This window comes from Triturus cristatus, chromosome 4_1 (genome assembly GCF_964204655.1).
Source record: "Triturus cristatus chromosome 4_1, aTriCri1.1, whole genome shotgun sequence".
Lineage (NCBI taxonomy): Eukaryota > Metazoa > Chordata > Amphibia > Caudata > Salamandridae > Triturus > Triturus cristatus.
The window spans coordinates 708,514,081-708,541,003 of NC_140585.1; the positions used below are offsets into that span (position 1 = coordinate 708,514,081).

Consider the following 26,923-nt stretch of genomic DNA (forward strand, 5'->3'; position numbering starts at 1 on the left):
TATAAGAAATAACTTCAGGGGGCTTATTAACAGCTACAGCTCTGGCAGTGGCTCTTTGCTTTTCACTACGAACCACTACCTGTTCGGGGGAGGGAGAATTAGGAGAGTTCTCCGCTACCTCTCTAAGGCTATGGGATTGAATGCCCGATGTTTCGATAGCCTCCTTCTGCGAAGCATGTGAGGAGACATGATCGGGGGTGCGAGATGTAGCTAGTGAGCCCAAGGAAGATCTCTTGTTCTGCAATGATTCCAGAGATAACCGTCGCTCCGTGTGAGCAATCTCTTTTTCCAACACTGAGGTTGCTCTATATATTAAATATTAAACTATAAGGGACGCCACCAGATCACCACGCCGGCGTTGGAGGGGTGGCCCAACCCGACCTCCTTCGGACTCTGACGGGTTCAGATGGGCCCGCCCTTGGCCCGGGCATTGCCCGAGGCGCGCCCGCGTGCGTCCTGCGGCGAGGTCCCAAAATAGCCCCCGGCACAGTTGAGGAAGATGAATGTATCCATAGGGGATCCTGGGACTTCGAGTCCCACGTAGCACTCAGCAGACTCCAACAACAACACAGAGGGCGAAGCAGCTGCCGCGCAGCGGGAGCAGCGAGGTCCTGAAATAGCCCCCGGCACAGGTGAGGAAGATGAATGTACCCAGAGGGGATCCTGGGACTTCGAGTCCCACGTAGCACTCAGCAGACTCCAACAACAACACAGAGGGCGAAGCGGCTCCCGCACAGTGGGAGCGGCGAGGTCCTGAAATAGCCCCCGGCACAGGTGAGGAAGATGAATGTACCCAGAGGGGATCCTGGGACTTCGAGTCCCACGTAGCACTCAGCAGACTCCAACAACAACACAGAGGGTGAAGCGGCTCCCGCGCAGCGTAAGCGGCGAGGTCCTGAAATAGCCCCCGTCACTGGTGAGGAAGATGAATGTACCCAGAGGGGATCCTGGGACTTCGAGTCCCACGTTGCACTCAGCAGACTCCAACAACATCACAGAGGGCGAGGTCCTGAAATAGCCCCCGGCACAGGTGAGGAAGATGAATGTACCCAGAGAGGATCCTGGGACGTCGAGTCCCATGTAGCACTCAGCAGACTCCAACAACAACACAGAGGGCGAAGCGGCTCCTGCGCAGGGTGAGCGGCGAGGTCCTGAAATAGCCCCCGGCACAGGTGAGGAAGATGAATGTACCCAGAGGGGATCCTGGGACTTCGAGTCCCACGTAGCACTCAGCAGACTCCAACAACAACACAGAGGGCGAAGCGGCTCCTGCGCAGGGTGAGCGGCGAGGTCCTGAAATAGCCCCCGGCACAGGTGAGGAAGATGAATGTACCCAGAGGGGATCCTGGGACTTCGAGTCCCACGTAGCACTCAGCAGACTCCAACAACAACACAGAGGGCGAAGCGGCCTCCGGCGCAGCGGGAGCGGCGAGGTCCTGAAATAGCCCCCGGCACAGGTGAGGAAGATGAATGTACCCAGAGGGGATCCTGGGACTTCGAGTCCCACGTAGCACTCAGCAGACTCCAACAACAACACAGAGGGCGAAGCGGCTCCTGCGTAGGGTAGAGCGGCGAGGTCCTGAAATAGCCCCCGGCACAGGTGAGGAAGATGAATATACCCAGAGGGGATCCTGGGACTTCGAGTCCCACGTAGCACTCAGCAGACTCCAACAACAACACAGAGGGCAAAGCGGCCTCCGGCACAGCGGGAGCGGCGAGGTCCTGAAATAGCCCCCGGCACAGGTGAGGAAGATGAATGTACCCAGAGGGGATCCTGGGACTTCGAGTCCCACGTAGCACTCAGCAGACTCCAACAACAACACAGAGGGCGAAGCGACTCCCGCGCAGCAGGAGCAGAGAGGTCCTGAAATAGCCCCCGGCACAGGTGAGGGAGATGAATGTACCCAGAGGGGATCCTGGGACTTCGAGTCCCACGTAGCACTCAGCAGACTCCAACAACAACACAGAGGGCGAAGGGGCTATTTTAATACTCTCGTTGATGTATGGCAAGCCTAGTTCCTTATGAGCATTGAAATTTGGGCACGAACCTGGGACAGACAGTAGCCTTTTGGACAACTTGTCTTCTATTTTTTGTAGAGGTTCAACATGTACAGTGCCCTATATTGCTGCCAATTTCCAATAGGAAAGAGTCTAATAAATTATTTAAGGCGCTACCATGAATTGCATAGTAAAATGACTGATTGCCTACCCCTTTTGATCCATGACCCTGCATAAACGTGGCTCCTGTCTGGGGCATCTATTTGCATTAAAGTCACCTACCCATATAACTTGTAGTGGTTTTGAGTGGTTATGGATCAGATCTTCCATGGTTCTGCCTAGGGCCTCTACTACTAAAGTCGGATTTGTAAAATTGTATTGTAATAGTTTATTAGTAGCAAGTCACTATTTTTGTGTCCCTTTACAATTAATATGTGAAAGTATGGTGAGTTATTCCAGAATTTGACTATTTTGAACACGGTCGTATTCGCAACTAGTGTTAAAATATCACCCTTTGCTTTGCCTCTTGTGGATGGGAGGCCTGGGGTTTGAAATGAGTGATAGCCATTTAGATAGATAGGTGCTATCACCCATGTCTCTTGGAGGCAGATAATATGGGAATTTGCCAATTCTGTATGCCAGTCATTATTATCCCTTTTGTTGTTTTACCCTGCAATATTCCATGTAAGGAAAATTAGGTTATTACCTTCTGATCTAGCCATAGAGTCCTTTGGATAAACAAATCCCTCCTCACTTCCTATCATACTAGTTACTGCTTCTGGACTCTGCATTGAGAGTTGTACCACAATTGGTTTTAGTGGGTGCCTTGCTCTGTGGACCCCTCTAATGACTACCTCATTTATAGAGTATATCACCTCACAAGGAGGAGTGAGTCAATCGCATCTATCTAAGTTCTCCAATGCGGCATATCTGTTTCTAGTAGGTCTATTTAACGTGACCATCTGTGGGGGGCAAAGTAAGTTGGGCGATTTCACTAATGGAGTTTGTGTCAGTGAGATATGAATCTGGACAAAGGGATTTATAATAAAAAAAATCCAGGAGGACAGTGTATATCTGAGTCAACAGTGTAGGAGCTGAGGGGAGTTGTCTTAACAGGTCACCTGCCAAACACGTGTTGTCGAAGTTAAGCACTAAACTGTCACCCTCTATTATTTTTGGAGCAGGGCCCCCATGATATTCTTCTGGCCACAATGAAGTGATCCTGGATAAAGCAACCGGCTCTGGCAAATCTTGTTAGCCAGTGCCTGGCTTTATCCATGAGTTGGCCCGTGGTTTCTTGTGGATTGTCTCTTAATAAAGGGACATTTACCATATTTGCTACAAATGGACATGCAGCTGCAGGTAAATTTAGGCAATGAGAACTGTTTACCTTCCCCATCCTATCCACCCGTGGGTTTTTCCTTGAGGTTGTTTGCACCCCATTCCCTGATACTCCATTTCTACCCCCTTGCCTGCCCTCAGTACCATATCACCCTATTGATGATGGCTGTTTGTTGAATAGTGCCTCATTGGTGGTTATACTCTGAGTTGACGTCACTCTTTGATTTATATTAGGCGAATAGGATACATCAAACCTTCCTTAGTCTCTCAAGGGGACAATTTGTGCATCTGCATTAGCTCGTGAATTTATGTTTGACATTAAATGATGCTGAGAGGTTTGTATGGTTGAACTCTCCCCAATCCCAGCTAATGACTTAACAGACAGAATTTCCACAAATGTCAGCGCTATACTGGCAGGTGCTGGGTAATAGGTTCTAATATGTGTGAAAGGGTATCACATAATTTGTCACACATTTCAGGCCACTTCAGGCTCGTGGCTGATGGTTCATTTGGTTGGCCTTGAAAACGATCTTGAGGGCTAGAAGAAAACTGTGTCATTTGGGTCTTACGCACTCTTTTAGAGGCGGTGTAAGAAAGTTCTTTAGTGGCGCCTCTTTTCCATTTCACAGTGGCGTCAGTGGGAGCGGAGATTATGAGGCCAACGGGAATCTGTATGGATGTAGAAGGCTCAAAGGGACAGTTTTTAGGGGCTCTTCTAGTAGAATCAGTGCAGGTGGGTCAGTGTCAGAGTTCACCAGGATCTCCTTTCCTCCACTACCACCTGCCAATGAAAGTCTCATTTCAGTCAAGGCGATTTCCTTGGCAATTGCTGATGTAGTTTTTATTAAAAAAAATCCAAAGCAGTTATAGTTACCCCCTCCAATGCTTGCGGGTTTGTCTTCTTCTTCCCCATCTTTCCCCCTCCAGACCGGTATTGGGGCACAATAACAGATCCCAGATGTTATAGGGGGGGCTCAGCCCAGCCTCTGATGGTCGTGGACAGGTCTGCCCTTGGTCCGAGCATGTCCCGTGCTGGGGGACTGAAGCGACGTTTAAAAGTGCTTCTGGGTGCGTAGGTAGCCTGATAGGGGACCGGGGAGTCTGGGATACAGAGTACTGCCCATGGCCCGGGCTCCACAATGCCAAAAACTGAGTAGGCATCTCTCAACACAGCCGCGGGACTGCAGCGACATTTACAAGTGACTCCGCTTGCGCAGCTAGCCTTATGAGAGACCGTGGAGTCTGGGACACAGAGTCCTTCACCTGGCCCAGGCTCTGCTATGCCAAAAACTGTGCCGACTCCCCACTTCCTCTTTCAAAAAAGGATCCAGTAGAGTCTGCATGGAATCTTCAGAGGGTATTGTTCATCCTGGTTCTAGAGACCAAAGACAGCATTTTTACAGGAGAATGATCCAAGAGTGTGTAGGGCATGTAGGCCATGATGACGATCCATGTCACCACCTCTCGTGCCACTAACCAGCACTATATCTACAAGAGTTTACGCTGTGGGGAGGAATAGAGGAATAGGAAGAACATACCCTCAGACCTGTGCCTAGCTCACCAGCTATCAACCAGATCTACTTTGTTAATGATGTCCTGCACCACTTCAACCAATCCGGCATTGTGTAGACTTCTATCCTGGGTTCTATCCTGGGATCTATCCAGTTCTGCAATCAATGCCAGATTAAGGTCTTCACCCCAGACTAGTAAATAAGTACTAACGCATATCAAGTTGAATATATCTTCAAAGAATGTTGGGTCATCTGTGTTAGATGCATTTGTGTTGAGAAGTGCCAATGTTTTCTATACAATGATCCCATCAACATAACGTATCTGCCATTTGGTTCTTACATTTTTTGTGTAATTTAAAGTTTGTGGTGCTGCAGAGCAGTATGCAAAACCCCTGGAGAATGTACTACAGGATGAGAAATATCTATGTAGTTTCCATCTCTCTGCATAGCCCATTGAGTGTTGGGGATTTAAATGTGTCTCTTGCAGTAGAACTAATCTGTGTCTGCTTTATGTCCATCTAAGATTGCCAGCACCATTCTCAGATTGTTTTGGCCTCAAATGTTCCACAAAAGAAGGGTCAGTGTTTTACTGGTGTTTGTCAGGAAGTCTAGATTTCAGAATGACCTTGCCAATTCTCAGCGATGTGTCTTATCCAAACACAAAATGAACCACTATAGTTCAACTGTGCCAATGCTGTGCATTCTATAAAATCCTTTACTCCCCCTCCCACACTGATCTTTCCAACCATCAGTGGTATAACCCCCCACTCAACAATAATACCATAACTACCCAATAAATTTGGCGGTACACACCAAAAGGGGAGTGGCATGCCTGCTAGTGATTGAGCCCTACTGATAATGTAATAAAGTACCCTTAATCACGTATAAGAAGTAATGTGTTCTTGATGTTGACCACACTTATACATTACTCACAAACTGGGGTAAATGTAGGACGAGGTCCTCCAATGCTGCCATGTGCCACAATTCTCAGTGGTAGTCCATATAGCCTTCAACTGGGCATGCAGAAATGAGGTACGATCTGTTGCTGTTTATAAATGATAAGTTAGTCATATCTCCAGGTCCAGTCTCCACATCATCTCTTCAGACCATTTCTGATTGAGGGCAATGTCTCTACAACTCTGGAAATTTCTTGTAAAGCTTAAGGTCCGCATTAGCATCTGTGAAAAAATGCATAATTTCTCCCAGACTGATCTTTCCCTTATCTGAATATAGCACAAGTTATTAATAGGATTTGGCTCTGTGGATATGTTTTGCTTCCACAAACATACGTCGTACCTCCCAGCTCCATCTGGGCATGCATTCTAATAGTACGTCCTCCCAGTGACATGATCTAACCTGGGTGACATTGTGTGGGTGGAGCTAAGGCTGACTTGGAACTCCAAGAATAGTGCAGTAGTGCCGCTGGTAAGGTCCCACTCGTCCACATTGCCATTCTCAGCAGTTGGGTCAGAATTCAAGCCTTCTCCATCGTAGCTGGGACATCCGGCCATTACATTTTGGACCACTATAGTGGATGGAGTATCCACCATTTTCCTGTGTACAATGTCCACTTAGCAGTGCAGAAGTATCCTCCTTGTCATTGCAATTGTAGACAATCACCTCTCTCATATGTACTGGTTTATGTTTTCTGACAATCTGTACTTACCAGCTTCAATGCACGTTCGCTACTTGGCACAGCTGGATCCGCACTGTCAGTGAAGCCCATAACTACTAAATATCACATAAGTGACTCTCAAACTGTTCCCGGCTAAGACATCAAATAATACCAGAGTTCTCAATTATCCCCCTGTTAGAAAATGACCCTCTCTGAAGGGTCACCCCAAACATTTTGCCTTCCTCACCCTCTTTTTCTGACCTTTTTGTTTACCATAGCACTCTGAGCACTTTTACCACTACTAATAAGTGCTAAGGTTCATGTGCTCCTTCCCTAAACATGTGTGTAACTGGTGTACACATGCTTGACCTATTTAATGTACTTGTCAGTCCCTTGGTAGGTGGTATACTATATACCCAGGGCCTGTAAGCTAAATGCCACTAGTGGACTGCAGCAATGATTGTGCCACCCACAAAAGTAGCCTTTCAAACATGTCTCAGGCCTGCCTTTTCGGTGCCTGTGTGTATACACACATCACCCCTAAGGTAGGCCCTAGGTAGTCCTAAGGGCAGGGTGCTGTGTAAATGAAAGGTAGGACATGTAAAGGTATGTTTTGCATGTCCTGGAAGTGACAAACAGCCATTTTAGTTTTTCAATACTGTGAGGCTTACTCCTCTCATAAGCTAGAATTGGGAATTCCTAAACACACCGTTAAGCTGTAATTACTGATCAGAGGAATAGCTTTTTCATGTTTCATATGTTTGGAATGCTAATGAAAAATTCCTTCTTACTGGTGATTTGGATTTAACATTTTTGTTTTAGAAATGCCACTTTTAGAAAGTGGACATTTCTCCGCACTTACTGCTCACTGTACCTCACTGTCTGTCTCCAAAACACGTCTGATGTGGGTGACAGCAACACTTTGTGCATTTCCACTAGACACCACAACACAGGAAGGATAGGTGTGTTCGAGTACCCATCTACATACATCTGCATTCTGATGGACTTGCCTGGGCAGGATGGAAAGGAGGAGCTAACACTTCACTCAAATAGGTAAATTTCAGCAGGGCGCAATGGGGACACAGTTTACAGGCAGCTTTAGATCTGCAGTTTTTTAATTTTATGAAAAAGAAAATATTTGGTATGAAAAACATTTCTTATAACAAACATTTTGGTGAGTATAAATGGATTTAAAATGTCTTTATGAAATTTATATAAATTTGTGGATTTTGACTCTTAGAAACTTTGCTGTGCCCTCTTTCATGAGGAGCAATTTTGTAAAACATAAAAATTATTTACTACAACTTTTTAATCGCAAAACATGACATTTGTTGGTTTGACTTACCGAAGAAGCCGACAATGCATAAAATGAGAATGCAGGTAACTGCTGCAATGATGATCAATGTTAGGAGGAAGATACATTGGCCCCTCATGGTACTCCATGGCATCTCTTCTGTGCTGTCCTCGTCTGTTAGAAAAAATATAGCTGTAAAGACACCTTTAAATAAATAGGATAATGAAGAGCAAAGACAAACTGAGTATATATATCAAGGCCCAACCCCAGAGCTTTAGATTACTGCTGAACTAAGGCCCCTGTCAGGAACAAGAGCTTGAAAAGCTGTCAGGAGGAACTGCCACTTTGCTGCAAGGTCTGCTGTGTTGTCCTGCTGGTTGCTGCTTCTGCCTTTGGCAGGGAAAGGACTGGATTGTACTTCCATCATCCTGCGATTAGAGTTTTCTACAAAGGGCTTGAAGTAGAGCTTGCCTCCTGTTTGAAGTCTCAGGGAGATAAAAGACTTCAGGGAACTCACTGGAATCAAGGAACCTGCCAAGAAGAAGAGCTGGAAGAGCTGGCAGGAGGAGTACTGCCCCTTTGCTGTGTTGTTGCTTTGTTGGGTTGGCCTGCAGTTACTTCTTCTGCCTTGAACAGTGAAAGGACTGGACTGAACTTTCTGAACCTGTGCTGAGTATCTCCATGGGCTTGAAATGGAGCTTGCCTCCTGTTCTGAAGTCTCATGGACTGCAAAGACTTCACCAGCCTCTAGGTTCCGCCTCTAGAACCATAGTTTCAGTTGCCACGGGAAGGGAGCCGCCGACTTCCTCACCGAGTCCGTCACCGGCTCCGTGTAGTGAAGGCACTGCAGAGGGCACTGCCCACATCTCACACTGCAATGCTCTCTTGATTCCGGATGCGAGAGACAGTGGCAAGGGCGAGGTCAGCAGAGCGAAGCTGGTGGTTCGGGGTGTAGAAGGTGAGTCATTCGTTGAGGTACGCTGGTCCGGTGTTGTGGAGTGCTTTGTGAGCGTGGGTGAGGAGCTTGAAGGTGAACCTCTTGTTGACGGGGAGCCAGTGCAGGTCTTTCAGGTGGGCTGTGATGTGCCTGTGGTGGGGGATGTCAAGGATGAGGCATGCAGAGGCGTTCTGTATGCGTTGCAGTCATTTCTGGAGTTTGGCTGAGGTTGCTGCGTAGAGAGCGTTGCCGTAGTCCAGCCTGCTGCTGACGAGGGACTGGGCGACCATCCTTCTGGTTCAGAAGGGGTTCATCTGTAAATCTTGCGGAGCATGCGGAGGGTGTTGAAGCAGAAGGAGGAGATGGCGTTTACTTGCTGGGTCATTGGCAACTCTGAGTCCAGGATGACCCCCAGGTTGTGTGCGTGGTCAGTGGGGGTCTGTGCTGCTCCCAGTGCAGGCAGCCACCATGAGTCATCCCAGGCGGAGGGGGTGGATCCGATGATGAGGACCTCCATCTTTTCTGAGTTCAGTTTCAGGCGGCTGTTCATCATCCATTCGGTGACGGCTTTCAATCCTTCGTGGGGGATGGATTTGGCGGGTGTCGTCAGGGTATGAGATGATGTTGAGGTAGTGCGATCGGACGATGTTGGCGAGCAGTGCCATGTAGACATTGAAGAGTGTCGGGCTGAGGGACGATCCTTGGTGTACGCCACAGATGATCTTGATGTCTTTAGAACGGAATGGGGGAGGCGGGCACTCTGGGTTCTGCCGATGAGGAAGGAGGTGGTCCAGTCCAGGGCTTTGTCGCGGATCCCTGCATTGTGGAGGCCTGTGCAGAGGGTGTGATGTCAGATGGTGTCGAAGGCGACCTAAAGGTCCAGGAGGATGAGGGCCGCGGTTTCTCCATTGTCCAGCATGGCCCTGATGTCGTCGGTGGCGGCGATGAGGGCTGTTTCGGTGCTGTGGTTGCTGTGGAATCCAGATTGGGACGGGTCCAGAATGTTGTTCTCTTCGAGGAAGGAGGTCAGTTGCCTGTTGACAATCTTCTCGATGACTTTTGCCGGGAACGGGAGTAGGGAGATGGGCCAGAAGTTCTTGAGGTCCTTGGGGTCTGCCTTGGGTGTTTTTTGAGTAAGGCATTGATCTCGGCGTGTTTCCAGCTCTCCGGGAAGGTGGCAGTCTCGAAGGAGCTGTTGATAATCTTGCGAATAGGGGGTGCAATGGTGGAGCTTGCTTTGTTGAAGATGTGGTGCGGGCAGGTGTCGGATGGTGAGCCGGAATGGATGGTGTTCATGATTTTGATGGTGTCGTCGTGGTTGACATGGGTCCAGGAAAGCAGGGGGTCGATGTGGCTGGGGGGCGGTGAGTCTGAGGTGTTGGTGTCTGTCGGGGGGGGGCTTGGTTGTCGAAGCTGTTGTGGATGTCTGAGATCTTGCGGTGGAAGAAGATGGCGAGGGAGTCGCAGAGGTGTTGTGATGGCGGGATGTCGTTGGAGTTGGAGCTGGGGTCGGAGAGTTCCTTCACGATGTTGAAGAGCTCTTTGCTGTTGTGTGCGTTGTTGTCGATGCGCTCTTTGAAGGAGGTCCTTTTGGTGGTTCGGATGAGTTGGTGGTGTCTGCGGATGGCACTCTTGTAGGCTGTGCTGCTGTCCAGTGTCTGTTCGTAGTGCCACTTCTTCTCGAGCCTACAGCAGGCCTGCTTGGATGCCTGGAGGTCGGCGGTGAGCCAGATGGCTTTTCTGTTGGTGCGTCTGTTCAAGGGTTTCTTGGTTGGGGTGAGAGTGTTGGCGCAGTCGTTGATCCATTGCCTTAGGTTGCGGGCGGCGGAGTCGGTGTCGGTAGATCCATTGGTGGGTTTCGGGCAAGGGTGGTGACTAGCTGGTCTTAGGTGACTTTGCTCCAGCTGCGGTGGGGGGCTGTTGTGAGCGGTGGCGCGTGGTAGGCTTCTTGAAGGTGAAGTGGATGCAGCGGTGGTCAGTCCAGTGGAGTTCGGTGGTGAGCTGTTTGAGTCCGAGGTTGGCAAGGTTGTCGAGCAGGGTGGTGGAGTTGCTGTCATTCTCGAGGTGGTGCGGTCCCTGCGGGTGTTCTTGTAGCCGTCAGGAATGGCTATGGTGATGTCGGGTGCCGAGGAATGGTTCATCCAGGTCTCTGTCAGGAAGGCGACGTCCGGGTAGGAGGAGTCGAGTAGGTCCCAGAGTTCGATGGCGTGCTTGCGGGCAGAGCTGGTGTTGAGTAGTATGCATCGGAGGTTGCTGTGTCCTACCCCGGTGGACATAGTGGTGGCTTGGAGGCTGGTGTAGCTGCAGTCCCGGCAGGAAAAGGGTCCTTGGGTGCGCTTTGGGGTGGCCCGGAAGCAGGTGTGTGATCGGCCGGCCTTGAGTGCGAGGAGGGTGCTGGTGTCGTAGCGGTGTCAGGTAGTGGTGTTCGAGGGGGCCAGGGGTCTGGCGCTGGGCGCGGTCCAGGCATGGATGGGCGCAGACGGGCTTGCCTTAGGCATGCCAGCGGCGCGCCCGCTGCGAGTGGAAGGGGAGGTGGGAGGTAGGAGCAGCTGGGAGGCAGGAGGCAACAAATGGGCGATCGGGGGGCGGGGACGCAGCGGCAGGAACAGGAGAGCTGAGCAGGCGGAAGTAGCAGAAGGGCACAAAATGGTACAAAAAGGAATACAGGAGGAATAGAAACAGAATTACAACGCAGAACAGAAGCAACACACAGCGGGGCAGACAGAAAAGAATAAAGGGCAGAGCGAGCGCACAGAAAACCTACGGCCTACCACTGGCCACCAGGGATGAGGCGCAGGTGGTAGCCTGTGGGTGGAGGAGGGCCTCGAACTTGCAGCAGAAGCGGCAGCAGCGAGCTCAGGGACACGGGCACACAGGTGGTGCTGTGCGGCATGGGGAGCGACCTGCCTGGTACAGGGTCAAGGGTCACTCTCCTCACCGTGCAGTGGCCGCCATAAGAAGGGGAGGTGGGAGGGAAGAGCAGCTGGGAGGCGGGAGTGGGACAAATGGGCAATCGGGGAGGCGGGATCGCAAGGGACGCAGCGGCGGGAACAGGAGAGCCGAGCGGGCAGAATTAGCAGAAGGGCAAAAAATGGTACAAAAAGGAATACAGGAGGAATAAAAACAGAATTACAATGCAGAACAGAAGCAACACACAGCGGGGAAGACAGGAAAAAATAAAGGTTAGAGCGAGCGCACAGAAAACCTACGGCCTACCACTGGCCACCAGGGATGAGGCGCAGGTGGTAGCCTGCAGGTGGAGGAGGGCCTCAAACTTGCAGCAGCAGCGAGCTCAGGGACACAGGCACACAGGTGGTGCTGTGCAGTGTGGGGAGCGACCTGCCTGGTACAGGGTCAAGGGTCGACCCCCTTTGTTCTGCCTTATGGGGTTCCACAGGGCTCTTCATTAAGCCCATCCCTTTTTAATATCTATGTGTCGGAACTGGCTCCTTTGATCCAGCAATTCAGATTTAGCTTAATTTTTTATGCTGACGACACACAGATTGTGGTAGCTGCTTATAAAGATCAAGCCTCCCCCGCACCTCACCTTCAAAATTGTATGCTGGAAATTAATAGTTGGATGGGCAAGCACTGTCTTAAGCTTAATTCGGAGAAAACTGAGATAGTGACATTTGGTAACCTTCAACTTAAATTGGACGCCATATGGTGGCCTACTAAGATGGGGAAATTACCAAAACTGGTAGCAAAAGCTAAAAATCTTGGGGTACTGATTGATAACAAGCTATCGTACTCACAGCAAACTAATGCTATTGTTTCTACTACCTTTCATTTTATCAAGAAACTGAAGAAGGTTCTTCCGTACCATCCTATCGATTCTAGGAGGACAGTTGTGACTGCACCTGTGCTATCATAACTAGACTACTGCAGTGGGCTGTACCAGAAAATGCAAAAACAGCATCTAATAAAGACTCCTATTGAATCGGCCTATACACGAGTCAGTTTCTAAGGAAATTCAGAAACTCCACTGGCTTCCTGTAGCTTGTCGTGTCAAGTCTAAGACATTATGCTTAGCTTATAAGGCTTTGAATAACATGGGACACATATTCTTAAAAAGTATTTTTTATTGGTATCATCCTGGTAGACAGCTACGCTTTGCTCACGCTAGGCCCTCCAGTTGGGGGGTCCGAAGCATTGGTTATGGTACAGCCAAATTATGGAATACGCTTGGAAATGCATATTAGGTCAGCAAGTTTGCTATCCTCCTTTAGAAAGAGTCTTAAATCCTGGCTGTTCCAGAATTAGATCACGATTCCTTAGGCTTACATTTAGCTTCAGCGTCAAGACACCTCCAGGTATTTGTCCGCTCAATAAGTTAAATTAACATAACATAATAACTCTGGTCTCAAGGGCACCACCACCAACAAACTGCTGCTTGCATAGTGACCTGTGGGCACCGCACTCCGCACAGCTTCGCTTCACTTCGCCGCCCTGGTCTCCCCGATTCTGTCGCTGTACGCTGACCGCAACTTCTGTGACCACATCGTGGCTTAGGGGCACCGCTTGTAAGTCTCACAACACACCGTCCGTCCCACAACGCAGTCCGGACCGACCGACGCCAGCTCCCCACAACCGGCTCTGTCAACTGCACCGGGATCTGTCAGCACCACATCGAACACCTCCTTCACTCCGCACCGCAACCTTGGTCTCACCGACGCCACTGGACGACTGTCACCGAGCTGCTGCCCGCACCGCACCTTGAGGGCACTGCACGATTCAACGCTCCGCTCCGCTTCACATCGCAACCACAACATTTGCCACGACTGGCTCACACCAACGGGTCGGCCGCAACACAAAGGGTACTGTTTTCGAGACTGCCAATGCCCCTGACTGACGCGGTCAGATGGAACTGTTGGATTCTGTTGTCTACAGCACTGCGTTTGCCCTGGACGGAGCTACCAACTCCCATTAAGCTGCATTTTCTTTGTCTTCTTGGTCTTGTTGCTGGTGTTAAGGCCTCCTGTCGGCGATTCGTGGCCATTGTGTTGCTAATGGCCAAGCGGAGGGTCTCTATGGGTTGGGAGAGTAGGCTGGCCCCCACTGCCAAACTGTGGCTGCGGGACCTGGCCTACTGTCGAGATCAACTAGTCTGTTATGCTGAGGAACTATCTGTACCATCCCGGCCCGAGATATTTGGTCACCTCTCACTACATATCTGCTGTCTGTGTCCACTATCTAACCTCCTGTGGTCTGGGACAATGTGATGGACATGTTATTTTATTACTGTGCTGCACTTTGCTCCTGTTATCCATGCCACTTTCCCTTGTGTTCCGACTGGAAAGCTCATATGTGATGGCTTGCATGCTCATGACCTGCTCTCAATGGATTTTTGCATTATTGTTTAATGGATTTGATACCTGCCTTTGCACTGTGTAATGTACTTCATAGCGGTGTTTGTTTGTTGTGAAATGCTCAATTAAATCAATAAAAAATAAAATTTAAAAAAAGCTGCATTTTCAGTGTTATTTTTTGCAAAGTGCATATTTTAAAGTACTGTATGGTAGATTCTTATCATTTGGTCTTCTTTTAATTATATGAAGTATTGGATAATTTTCTAAACTGGTGTGGCATCCGTTTGTAGTGTTTTCATTGTATCACTGTTGGTTATGTGCAAATGCTTTACACACTGCCTCTGAGAGATGCCTGACTGCTCGTGCCATGCTACCAAGGGGGTGAGCAGGGGTTATTTTAAGAGTGTAACTCCCTTGCCCTGACTACGAAGATGGATCCCTACTTGGACAAAGGTGCAAACCGTTGTCAACTAGAGACCCCCATTTCTAACAGCTGCCATCCCAAACTACTGGGAATTTTCTCTACCTCATATAAAGGGTTAGACAACATTATTTGCTAAACTATTTGTTGTTCAGGTGTAGGCATGCAGCTGTGCACCAACCCTCCAATCACTTGTTCCTGCAGATGAAGGAAATAGTAACAGGCAGATGAAGCCTATTTAGAGAAAGTATTGTCATATAGGGAATTCTAGATGTTCAAAGATCTTTCAAAAAAGACAAACAGTGGTTACTGTACGGACATATGAAAAGACATAGATTATTCCAGGACATATTGCAGCAGTGGCACAGCAAGTGGGATATGGCCTCTAATACAAGTAAACAAAAATAAGTTTCCTGCATCCAATCGGAGCAGAAACAAATCTACCCTAGTTGGAATGCAGTGAATCTCTTGAGCCTCTGTGCCACTGTATGTGATGCATGGTGACTACACCTCTGCATTGAAGGCATCAGCTTTTGGCATGTGTTATGTCTTTCTCTAACCAGCCGTTCCTTTAAGAGTGAGGTTACACACCTGAACACTCACACACAGCTCAATATTCTGTGCTCCTGTGCACAGGTATGCAGAGAAGACACAGCAGTAAGGTGTCAGTGTAGTCTCTCCTCAGCCATGCTCTCACCTAGAATATATGACATTACAACATGTATTAATCCAATGCATGCCATCACAATGCAGGTATTACTACACCAATTCCATTACTATTAACTACCATTACAACGCAAACTTTTACCACATATATGCCTTTACCACGCATGCCATTACAACACAAAAGCATGCGTGGTAAAGGCATACACTTGGTAAAAGTGGTGAAGGTAGGTAAATAACTCTCTCTATATGTGTGTGTGTATATATATATATATATATATTCACTGAAAAAACCATAGGTTTCAGGGACGTTGAAGTTAGTTGGACATTTCACTCATACAGTGATGTCATCAGTGATGTCACTGACCATGTCATGAATTATGTAATATGTGATGCCATCAGCAGTGCATTGCGGGGGGGCGAGTTATAGTTAGCTCAACTAACTATAACGGAGGAATTTCTATGGTTTTGTATGAGTGAAATGTCCAACTAACTATAACGTCCCTGAAACCTATGTTTTTTTCAGTGAATTTTTAAGGTTTTTTAAATGTTAATTTCTGACTATAACGTGCCTGAAACCTATGGTTTTGTCAGTGAATTTCAAAGGTTTTTTGAAATGCTAATTTCTAATTATAATGTTCATTAAACCTAACTTTTTTTCTGTGTTTTTAAATTATCAACCCATTCTCAACCTGGTCAAAACTGCAAATCTCACCACTTTTCCATCGATACCTTTCGCCAAAAAAATCGCCACAAATGAGAGCCACAACTAACGCTAATGATATGCAAAGATGGCGTTTCCGTGGGAAAAAAACTAAACCACCACTTCCCCACATTTTCAATGACCAGCCAAATCTGCAATGCGATCCAAAAAGCAGGCGATAAGCCAAGTTAGCAGTAAGAGATTAACATCAGCCTTTAACTGGTGTAAGGAGGTCGACTATCTACAGCGTGAATTAGACCCAACTCACAGCCACATCTAAAGACCAACACGTGATACAGCTACTGATCATGCAGCTCCAACACCCAACAAGGCCACAACACCCACCACCACCACCACCAGGACCTCCCCCCCGGACCACCCCCCCTACTACCACCGAGACAGCACAAAACAGGACAACGGACCTTCCCAAAATGCCATGGCCCCTCAGCCGCACAATAGCTGAATGTTGAGAGATGTGGAACCAAGTATGTGTGAAGGAGGCAAGTCACCCATCAATAATAATGCACACAATACCAAGTGTAGCGGTGATGTGCTGGACAGACCTCACTATGCAAAGCACAAACCTCTCCATGTGGACATATACTACTGATACTTGTAGTGTTGTGCACAGTGGACGCAACCATGTTACCTCAGGCAATGGGGAAGATCTCGGTCATGTAGCTGTCTGGTCACCCCCTGGAAGCGTATGTAGAGTGGGCTGGTCTAACGTACGGCACTCCAGCGTAGGAGTATAAATAAATAGGCTGGGGCTCTGGGCGTGGTTCACTTGTGGGAAGGCCAAAGGGTCTGCCAGAGCGGCAGCCCTCACCCTGCCATGTGGCTGCCACCATGACTGTGGGACTCCTCGACACAGGCCCCCTGCGAACCCAGCGGCACAGCACTGCAGACTTATGTCTGTACAGACTACTGCCTTCGATCTACACTGTGGACAGCAGGGCTCACAATTCAGATACAGTGGCGACTGCAGATGACGCAGTCCAGTAGGCAAGACACATTGCTGCCACTGCGGCCCGCCCGGACCACGCATGATCGCAGGCTGCATACACGCTGACCGCCAAAGGTACCACTAACTCACTGCATCATAAGTCATCGTCACGTGGCCTTATTAAGGCAGAATTCATTAGACAAAAGACATTGCTCCCAGTGCGGCCAGCCGGGACCACGTATCATCGCAGGGTGCACACACGCTGAGTGCTTCAGCTGCCACTAACTGTGCAGCTCAACTCAATACCACGTGGCTGTGTGCCCACCCTGACCGATGCCTCCGGCCTACACTGGGGTTAGCACAGTTCACAATTCAAGATTATTAGCAATGCAAATTGTGTAGGAGACTATAATGGGTTAACAAGACCAAATGCTCCCAATCTGTGCAGCTCAAGTCAACGTCACGTGGCTGTGGGCCTTTGCTAACTGCTGCCTCCGGCCTACACTGTGGAAGACCGGCGACACGTGGTGCCACTAACCCTGTTCAACACAAGCCGATCCCACATGTGGAACTGTGTCCTGAGTCCTGAATGGCAGTGACCCCTACTCCGTGAGGGAACCACAGCAGCAGACTCCCTTCAATTAGTGAGGTGTATTTGCATATGGAAGGCCGGTGACACGTGGTGCCACTAACCCTGTTCAACACAAGCCGATCCCACATGTGGAACTGTGTCCTGAGTCCTAAATGGCAGTGACCCCAAGTCCATGGCAGCGAACACAGCACCAGACTCCCTTTGATTATTGAGGGGTATTTGCATATGGAAGGCCGGCGACACGTGGTGCCACTGAACCTCAACTACGCAGGCCGGTGGGGCCACCAACCTATGCACGTGGCTGTGGGCCCTTGCTCACCGCTACCTCTGGCCTACACTACAGTCAGCAGGCCTCACAATTCACATAGAATCCCGATTGCACATGACGCAGTCCAGTAGGCAAGACACATTGCTCCCAGTGTGGCCCGTCCGCACCAAGCATCATCACAGGCTCATACAGTCTCAATGCTTCTGGTGCCACTAACTGTGCACCTCAACTCAATGCCACGTGGGTATGGGCACTTGCTGACCGCTACCTTTGGCCTACATTGCAAAAATCTTGATTCATTAACTACAGAGTCCAGTAGGCAAGTAACTATCACAGTCCTAAACCCTACATAATATCCTTTTAGTATCCTTGCTTCAAGAACTTTTTTCATATCAGTTATAGTTTAGTAAAATGACCAAATTCATCTTCAAGTGCAAACGAACACTCAATAGCAATCTACAGTGTGGGCAGCAGAGCTCACAATTCGAATTTTAAATGCTGATTTCTAACAAGAATATTGTACTCAGAAAATACAACACTTCGTCAGTGTATTCTATACTTATTTCATTCAGTCGTGATACGCCTACACTGCGGTCAGTAGGGCTCACAATTAAAATTAAATATTGATTAATTAATTACAGAGTCCACTAGGCAAGTAACTATCACATGTCTAAAATCTACATAATATACCCTTTCTTCAAGAATTTCTTTTATATCAGTTATAGCTTTAGTACAATCACCAAATTCATTTTCAAGTGCAATCGAACACTTATTAGCACTCTACACTGCAGGAAGCAGAGCTTGCAATTCGAATTTTGGGCACGTTGTGCCACTAACCCTGTTCAACACAAGCCGAGACACGTGGTGCCACTAACCCTGTTCAACACAAGCCTGCGACATGTGGTACCACTAACCCTGTTCAACGCAAGCCGCGACACGTGGTGCCACTAACCCTGTTCAAGACAAGCCAGCAACACGTGGTGCCACTAACCCTGTTCAACACAAGCCAATCCCACATGTGGAACTGTGTCCTGAGTCCTGAATGGCAGTTAACCTTAGTCAGTGGCAGCGACCACAGCACCAGACTCCCTTCGACCAGTGAGGCATATTTCCATATGCAAGGCCCGCGACACATGGTGCCACTAACCCGGTTCAACACAAGCCAGCGACACGTGGTGCCACTAACCCTGTTCAACACAAGCCAATCCCACATGTGGAGCTGTGTCCTGAGCCCTGAATGGCAGTGACCCCAACTTCGTGGCAGTGACCTCAGCACCAGACTCCCTTCAGTTTTATTTGTTGTTGCTTTCCTTAAGTAAAATGTTTTATATGTAAACCTATAAATGACTAAGATTCTTATTTGTCCAACCACACAGGGACACTTCTGGGCCCAAGAAGGTCGTTGGGGGTATGTTGGTAATGTGGGAAGAGGGTGCGTTACCTGCTTATGTGGGGAGAGGCAGCGTGAAAGGGGTATCTCTCACAGAAAGAACTCCGGTATGTTTTCAGAAATGCCTCGGACAGATGCCAGCTGACGGACTGAATCACAAAATGGTTTTTCAATGCTTATGTAGTGTGTTATGTTATGTTATTCGTACTTATAGAGTGCACAGTTACCCTGGGGTGTCCTGGCATTATGTGAGCTTGTGTGTGTTATGAACAGTTCGCACCCAGGCTCGCAGAGGGACAACTGCGGCTCATCCGCTCGACTAACAGACGCAGTACTACGAGCTGTCCGCTCCCAAAGGAACAGCAGCGTAGTATCTCGCAGAGGTACAGGCACAGTAGCGTACTAGCTCGCAAAGGTAGAGAGCTGCGAGCAGACGGACTGGCTTCTAACAGCATAGCTGCAAAGTGGTGATGTTGGGCAGAGGGAGCATGAAAGAGTTATCTCGCAGAAACAGAGCTCCGGTAAATTAAATTGCCCCCGAGACCTTACTTTTATATTTTCACTTGATGCGAGAAAGCCCGCTTTCTGGACCAAGACCTTTCTCCCTGCGATATGTGGCGTAATTCCTTTCAGCAGTTTGACCTATGGAAAATCCATTTAGAAAACACGTTTTCACACCCCCCACACAGCTACCTGTCGCAGGCGTATTCGCTGTTGGTTTGCAGGTCAGTGATCTAGTTTTCAACATGTCACGGCCACTTCCTGAGGGCAGGTTTGCACACACACTGCACCCATCCGGCACATGCATCACAGGCCTTGTGACCGCGCAAATATAATGGATCGACAACGTCGCATCTTTTCTTGCCGGTGGTGACTGGATGGCGGACGCTCCACGGGTCTCAATCATAAAGAGTCCATGAAAAGTTGCGCAGAGGGTTAGTCGCACCCTGAGCTGTATGGCCGTCAAGGGCCTACTACCACGTGGCGCGGACTTGAGTTCCACAGAGTTAGTGCCACCCGAAGCTGATGTGGTCGTCAGGTGCCTACCACCACGTGGCGTGGACTTGAGTTGCACAGGGTTAGTGCCACCCAAAGCTAATGTGGCTGTCAGGGGCATACCACCACGTGGCACGGACTTGAGTTGCACAGGGTTAGTCGCACCCTAAGTTGTATGGCCGTCAGCAGCCTACCACCACGTTGCGCTGACTTGCGTTGCATAGGGTTAGCGGCACCAAAAGCTGATCTGGTCTCTGCCATTGATGACTCAGGACTCAGCAACATGTGTGAGATCCGCCGGGCCACGGAGAAGCTGATGTGGTCTCCACCATTCATGACTCAGGACTCAGCGACATCTGTGAGATCTGCTGGGCCACGGAGCTTTGACGGGCACGTGTAGTGCCCACTGGTAGACACTCCGGTGGCAGCAAGTCATTATTTGGTCATGGATGCAAAGGGGCGGCAGTATCTCTCTCTCTCTCACTTCCCTCTCTTAACTCTCTCTCTCACACTCTTCCTTACTTTCCTTCTCTTTCTCTATCTCCCTTCTCCCTTTCTTTCCTTCCCTCTGCCTTTTTTTTCCTTCTCTGTGTTTCACTCTTTTGATATGCACATTACACACATCCTTATTTTGTGCTTTATTTTCCAGGCTGTGTCGTCGACAGTCATGGTCCCGACAGGAGTCTTCCGCCTTGTTGTTTTTTGTTCAGTTTGTTAAATTTAGTTTATCCTTTATATATATGTTTACGAAAAAATAAAGTTTGAAAAAAAAAATCAATAAAGTTTTTGGTTGTTACTCAAGTGCTGTGTGACTCTTTCTCGTTCTTATTACTGTTATTTCGTTGTGTCCACCATGGTGTTAAATCTTGGGGCAGTTATCACGGGAATACTGGTGATGTCTGCAGTTTGCACCAGCTTCTGAATAGTGTGTTAGATTTATCTCAACTTTAGTTGCATTAAAGTGCTGATAATGAAATGCAGAGTAGGCGTTCCCGTGCAAAAAGACACGAGGTACACCTTTACGATTTATTCTAAATACTAAAATCCTGTATTGAATTGCACTGTGGTAGTGGGTGCACTTACAGTGTACACACAAAATCCATGAAGAAATGTCATTGTATTTATATTGATTGGGAATAGTGGGTCAGGTGCTGGATCTTGACGGGATACACTGCCCAGTTCGTTTATTTTTCTGTACACGAAAAAACCACATCAGAACTTTCACAACAACTGCGATGCAAAACAAATTCCGACAATAAGCCGCGTTAGCACCAGGGATTTTACACCTGCTTTCTGCTGGTGTTAAGCAGGACGACTACCTGCAGCATGAAATGGAACACAGCCAAGAGCCACACCGAAACACCCACAGGTGCCATAGAGTCAATGAGCATAATACACTCATCGCAACAACCCCAGGACCGCCAATGCCCCCCGAACCCGCATCTCAGCAAGTGTGTCCGTGTGGTCATTGTGTTAGCATGATAGGCTCGCACCCTGCAACATCACAGTGTCAGCGGACGTTACCATGTCACCTCAGCATTGGCAGTGAGCCTGGACATGTAGCTACACACGCATCCTCCTGCATGCACAAGCGGCATGTGCTGGTTGGGCGTACACAGGGCAGCACAGGGGTCTGCCTATCTGGCAAGGGGAAGGGGGTGTCTCGGACATGTCCATGTTCAGGAAGTGCGGTAAGTGTGTCTCTGTGTTCTGGTGTGGGCATCACAAGGGTCGCAGCAGTCGATGTTGTAAAGTGGCATGCACCACTTCTAAACTGCAGTGTCACGGTGTGGTTGGAATGCCGCAGGACATGCGCGAATAGGCATTACAATGGTGTGCTGTAGGAGTGCATGGGATACAACACTGCACCGTACAAAAGTGTGGGGGCTCATGGGAGGGAGGAGCAGCTGTTTGGCAATGTAACACACAGTGAACCCGCCCATGTGCCACGTGCTGGGCATCTCATCCATGATGACCAGGGTCGCAGACATCCCACAACACCCACGACCAGCCTTTGTACACATCCTGTATGAATGCAGCTGGAGAAGTTACTTTAGGGATGAAAGGTTCTTTGTCTGAGCTATCTTGCACTAGCACATCTGCTGCTCTGAGAAAGAACTTGCAAGTGGCCAGCCCCCCCTGATAGACACGATAATATTTGCACCCATCTCCCACACTACGCACTGCCCAATTTGAGAACAACGAGTACACATCCCACACTCAAAAGTCCTTCATCGTAGTTAGCGTACGTGAAATGGCCTTCACACGTACTCCCACCACACCCCTGCCCTGCACCCATTGCACACAGACCCGGCTCATTGCACAAAGCTGTACCATTTCATCCACAAGACTGGCACACGGCAAGCCAGTGCAGCTACAAGCAGAGCCACTGATGCAATGGCAGAGCATCCCAAACACATGGTTGACTACATTCACGTCCACCTATACCTTGCACATCTGCTGCATGTTCTGGGTGCACTGCCTTTGGCAGAACTGCGGATCACTTACCGGCTGAGCTTCCGCATTGCGGACGTCACCTGCCTTCAACCTGTATTGCAATATTGCACGTGCCTACCCGAGTGGTGCATGGATGTGTGTCTCTCCAACGAGTGGGTAGCTGACATGGATTACATGGGTTGTGTGCGCCCCCTGTTGGCCCACGACCAGGAGTGTCATGGTGATGCCTGTTTATGGCATGCATGGATGTTTGGCATACATGTTGGGAACGGCGCCTGGGAGATTGCACGTGTCGTAGTATGAAGTGAGCAAATTGACCCACTTCCGGATTCTGCTTTGGTGCACATTGGGTAAAGTGGTTGGAGTCAGCACATCTGTCCCAGTCAGCTGATGGATTACGTCGACGACATGTTAAATATTGTGGCCAACCATCACTCATTAGAGATAGTGGCTTACGCAGCTGCACTCGCGTTCATGGACGAGTGACAAGGTACCTGCAACCACGACTCGATGTGCCACATTGCACGTGTCCCCCCGCATCATTGCACGTTGTACATCTGGTCACATGTCCCAAAACAACAGTGGACATGGCTGCAATGGCGTCAAATCATGTCCGAGGTGCGGACAACCAACACTGCTTGACACTGACATGTGTTGGTGATGGACTACCCCGAGGTGAACATGGATGTTTTCCTACGTTTCTTATTCAGGCATGCTGCTGCATTTCTCTGCATATCGTGGCACTACTCTTGGCCGTTATGACACACACTTGTTTTTATAAAGTTTCCACATTTTCACTTGTCTCCAAATGTGTTGTGTCTTCATTTGTATGCCAATGTGTGTGTCACGGACTCTCTGGACGTCTGCCATACGTGAATTGCTGCTCCATCCGGACTGTGGGTTTGTACTTATGCGCTCTCATGTGCCTGTTTCGTACCGACACTTTTGGACGCTTATCCGCCACATGCGACTGCATTTGTGTCCTGTGTTCGATTGTGCGAATGTTTGTGTTTGGACAACATTGTGTTGGATGTAGGTGTCTCTGCTTCCTATGTGTGTGTGCTGCATTGTGTGTGAGATGTCCCTTCATGTGAGCTTTTGTTCACCCTTCTCCCTTTTAGGCAGTGTGGTTTTCACTTCTATGCTTGCTCAGTGGTGTGAAGTTGGCGGGTTGTGTGACTTGTGTTCCTTGTTGGTGTGTTTTATTTTGGCCATGGTTTGTCTATAGTTATGCTGTACTTAATTGTGCATGTGTGCCATTGTGCCCATCTCTCCCCGTCCCCCCACTCCCTGCTTCTTCCTCTTCCTGGTGATGTTGTGTCTGTAATTTTGTTGCTCCACACATAAATACATGTAATGAACAAATTAGAATAGTTCCATGATTCTTTTAGGTTTCCAAACTTCTCTCTATTGTTTTATTTTAAAATTTTCCATATAAACAGTTTTTTTAATATTCAAGGACACATAGAAGTCAGAAGTGCAACGTATTCTATCAACACACTTTCTAGAACATTCTACAACACGTGCAGGTTAAAAGTTCATCCATTTTTTTAAACCTAACGATATCTTTTTGCAACATTTTCTCGAACATTTAACGGCACGTGCAGGTAAAAAGTTCACGATTGTTTTAAGTTCGAACCTTCCAAATGCAAGTAGCGGGTGTGGTTGAGTTGAGTAAATTTTATTCTATGATATGTACTCCACGTTTAAACTGCTTTTTCTTAACCAATCACAAAGATGCTTTTCCACAAAACGAATGTGCACCCTACTTTTAAAAAACAATGCTTTTCATCTCCCAATCAGGTATTGTTTTGTATGGCAAAAAAAAGTAGTTCCCCATCTTTAAACATATCTCTTATTCTACAAACGGACTGCATGAGCTACAGACATCCATCCATTCCTCCCAGCCATACCTTCAAACGTATTGACTTAGACCTAGGTTTACAAAATGTGGACATTAAATGGTTTGGACAGAGAGGATTGAAGTGGCAAAAAATGTTGCCTTTGGTTAAAACCTGGTTGCATCACCAACACCCTTACCACATGATTGTGCACTGTGGTGGAAACGACCTAGGAACATTGACTGGGGTAGGTTTGGTAATGCTAATGAAGGACACCTTTCGACAATTGATATTGCTTTTGCCTCAAACTGTCTTTGTATATTCTAATATATGCCAAAGACAGAAGTGGAAATGGTCAAACCAATTTTGTCCTCAGATTGAAAAATCTAGGAGGAATGCCAACAAAGCTGTCTCGATCTACAACAACAACATACGTTTTCATATGGCTGATATCTACAGAAGTGATGGAGTACACTTCACAGATCAGGGAAATCGAGTTTTTCTGAATAACCTGAAGCTGTGCATCCACACTTTTATGTAGCTCCAACTAATAAACACAAGAACCCTTTTTAGAGCCACCTTATATTCCCAATATCGGTTCGCAGTGACAGCTGTGATCCGTCTAGCACAAGGACACCTGCGGTCCGTGGGCTCACTCGCACAGGGACAGCTACAGGCCGTAGGCTCAGCTTGCACAGTGTGAACTACGGGCCGTTGGCTCGCAAACGCACACCAGCGTGCTGGCTCGCAGAGGGAGAACTCCGGTCTCACTCGCAAAGGGACACCAACGGCCCAATGGCCCTGCTAGCAGAGACACGGACTGACTCGCACATGTACAGCTAGGGAAACGACGGCCCGCAGACACACAGCTGCAAGCCGACGGACTGCTACTGTTTTATGCTTTAGGGTAGTACAGTGGTGTTTGGGTAGTGTAGGGGGTTGTGCTGGGGGTAGTATTTTAGGGTTTAGGGTAGTGCAGTGGTGTTTGGGTAGGGGGTCGTGCTGGCGGTAGATTTAAGGTTTAGGGTAGTGCACTCGTGTTAGGGGAGTGTAGGGGATCGTGCTGGGGTAGTGTTTTAGAGTTTACGACAGTGCAGTGGTGTTTGGGTAGTCTTTGGGTAATGTAGAGAGTCATGCCGACAGACTGACTCACAGACCTCCGAGCCGACGGATGGGCTTCTAAAGGCATACACGCGACCTGGTAATATGAGGAGAGGCAGCGTGAAAGGCATATCTCACACAGACACAGATGCCAGTGTTGCCTCGCACAGGTAAAACTACGGACCCCATGGCTTCTACACAGAGAGATGCGAACTGACGGAGTAAATCACAAAATTCCTGCCAACACTTCCTGGTTTCAACCATTCACAGCCAATAAGCCACAAGCTGGTGCTTGTAACCCCTCAGCCAATCACATGTCAGAATTCTCAAATTTGGCATAATTCTGTTCAGTAGTTTCACCTGTAGTCTTCTGTAAAGTTTCGTATGAAAATTCCATGGAGAAAACATGTTTTAGGAGCCTCTTTTTTCTCAGGCCCTCCTATACCATTCGCCCCCAAACTTTCGATATAGGAGCTAATCAAAAACAGAGAAACTTTTTGGATAATTTTATAAAGATTCGTCAAACGACGCCAAAGTTACAAGCACATAGAAGACTCCAGGAGGGGGGCCACGCAACCCCCCTACCAACATAGGGGAAGCCCCGGGGCCGCACGGACCCCAGCGGACCCCCGCAACCCCTGCGAGGCACTGCTGTTCTTTTTTAAGAAATACCCCCACAACCTAGCCCACCCAAGGGCTTCATTAAAATAAAACACGAGAACCCACGACCCCAGTGTGAATTTTTGCCGATTTTTTATTTTTTGTAAATGATTTGTTGGGCCCTGGGGGTCCTCCTGGGACCCCCTGAGCAGACCTAGTGGGTCAGGGTTTTTCTACCCTGCCCCCTTCTCTTGTTTTATACCTTTGTTTCTCCGTTTTCAGGTGACTCGCTTCTACCGAGCCACAAGATGGCTGCCAACACTTCCTGGTTTGGAGTGCTAACAGTCAATCACAATGAAGCACGCTCTGCCCTGATATCGAAACTTTTATTTTTCTAATTTCTCAGCAACTACTAAACGGATCTACACCATTTTTAAAAAGGTTGCTTTCTGACCCAAGCACTACCATTCTGCCAAATTCAGAGTAATTCCATTCAGTAGATTTTGCTGTAGCTCGTCGCAAACTTTCCTATGGAAATTAACATGGAGAAAACGAGATTTGGGATTCTCCTTTTTTCTCAGCCCCCACTTGACGAATCACCCCCAAAATATCTGGATAGGAGCTGAACTAAATAGACTTTATTTTTGGAGAATTTCAGGAAGATTTGTCAAACGACGCCAAAGTTATTAGCAAATTAAAAAATGCTTTTCCTATGGAAACTAGGTTCTAACTATAACTACCTACTGGCGACTTCCAGTAGGTAATATATATGCACACATATATGTATATGTATATCCATATATATATAAGTGTGTGTATATAAATATGTATTTAAAATATATATTTGTTAACCCCATCCCACCCCAAAAAAAAATACCTGTCCCACCCAAAAAACCAAACCCACCCTAAACCCTAAAATTACTATGTGTATATATACAGC

General features: G+C 48.2%; 1 protein-coding gene across 4 annotated transcripts in view; it reads right to left on the reverse strand.

Annotated features, from left to right (window-relative positions):
* The window catches only part of LSMEM1 (leucine rich single-pass membrane protein 1), a 241,239-nt gene that overhangs the window by 48,037 nt on the left and 166,279 nt on the right, over positions 1-26,923 (reverse strand). For all 4 annotated transcript variants that reach the window (XR_014981317.1, XM_085653178.1, XM_085653180.1 and 1 more), the window contains exon 3: positions 7,811-7,933. Coding sequence is in view for 3 of the 4 variants with exons in the window: in XM_085653178.1 (XP_085509304.1) it covers positions 7,811-7,933 (123 nt within the window). In the remaining variant the exon portion in view is untranslated. The remainder of the gene's footprint in view (positions 1-7,810; positions 7,934-26,923) is intronic.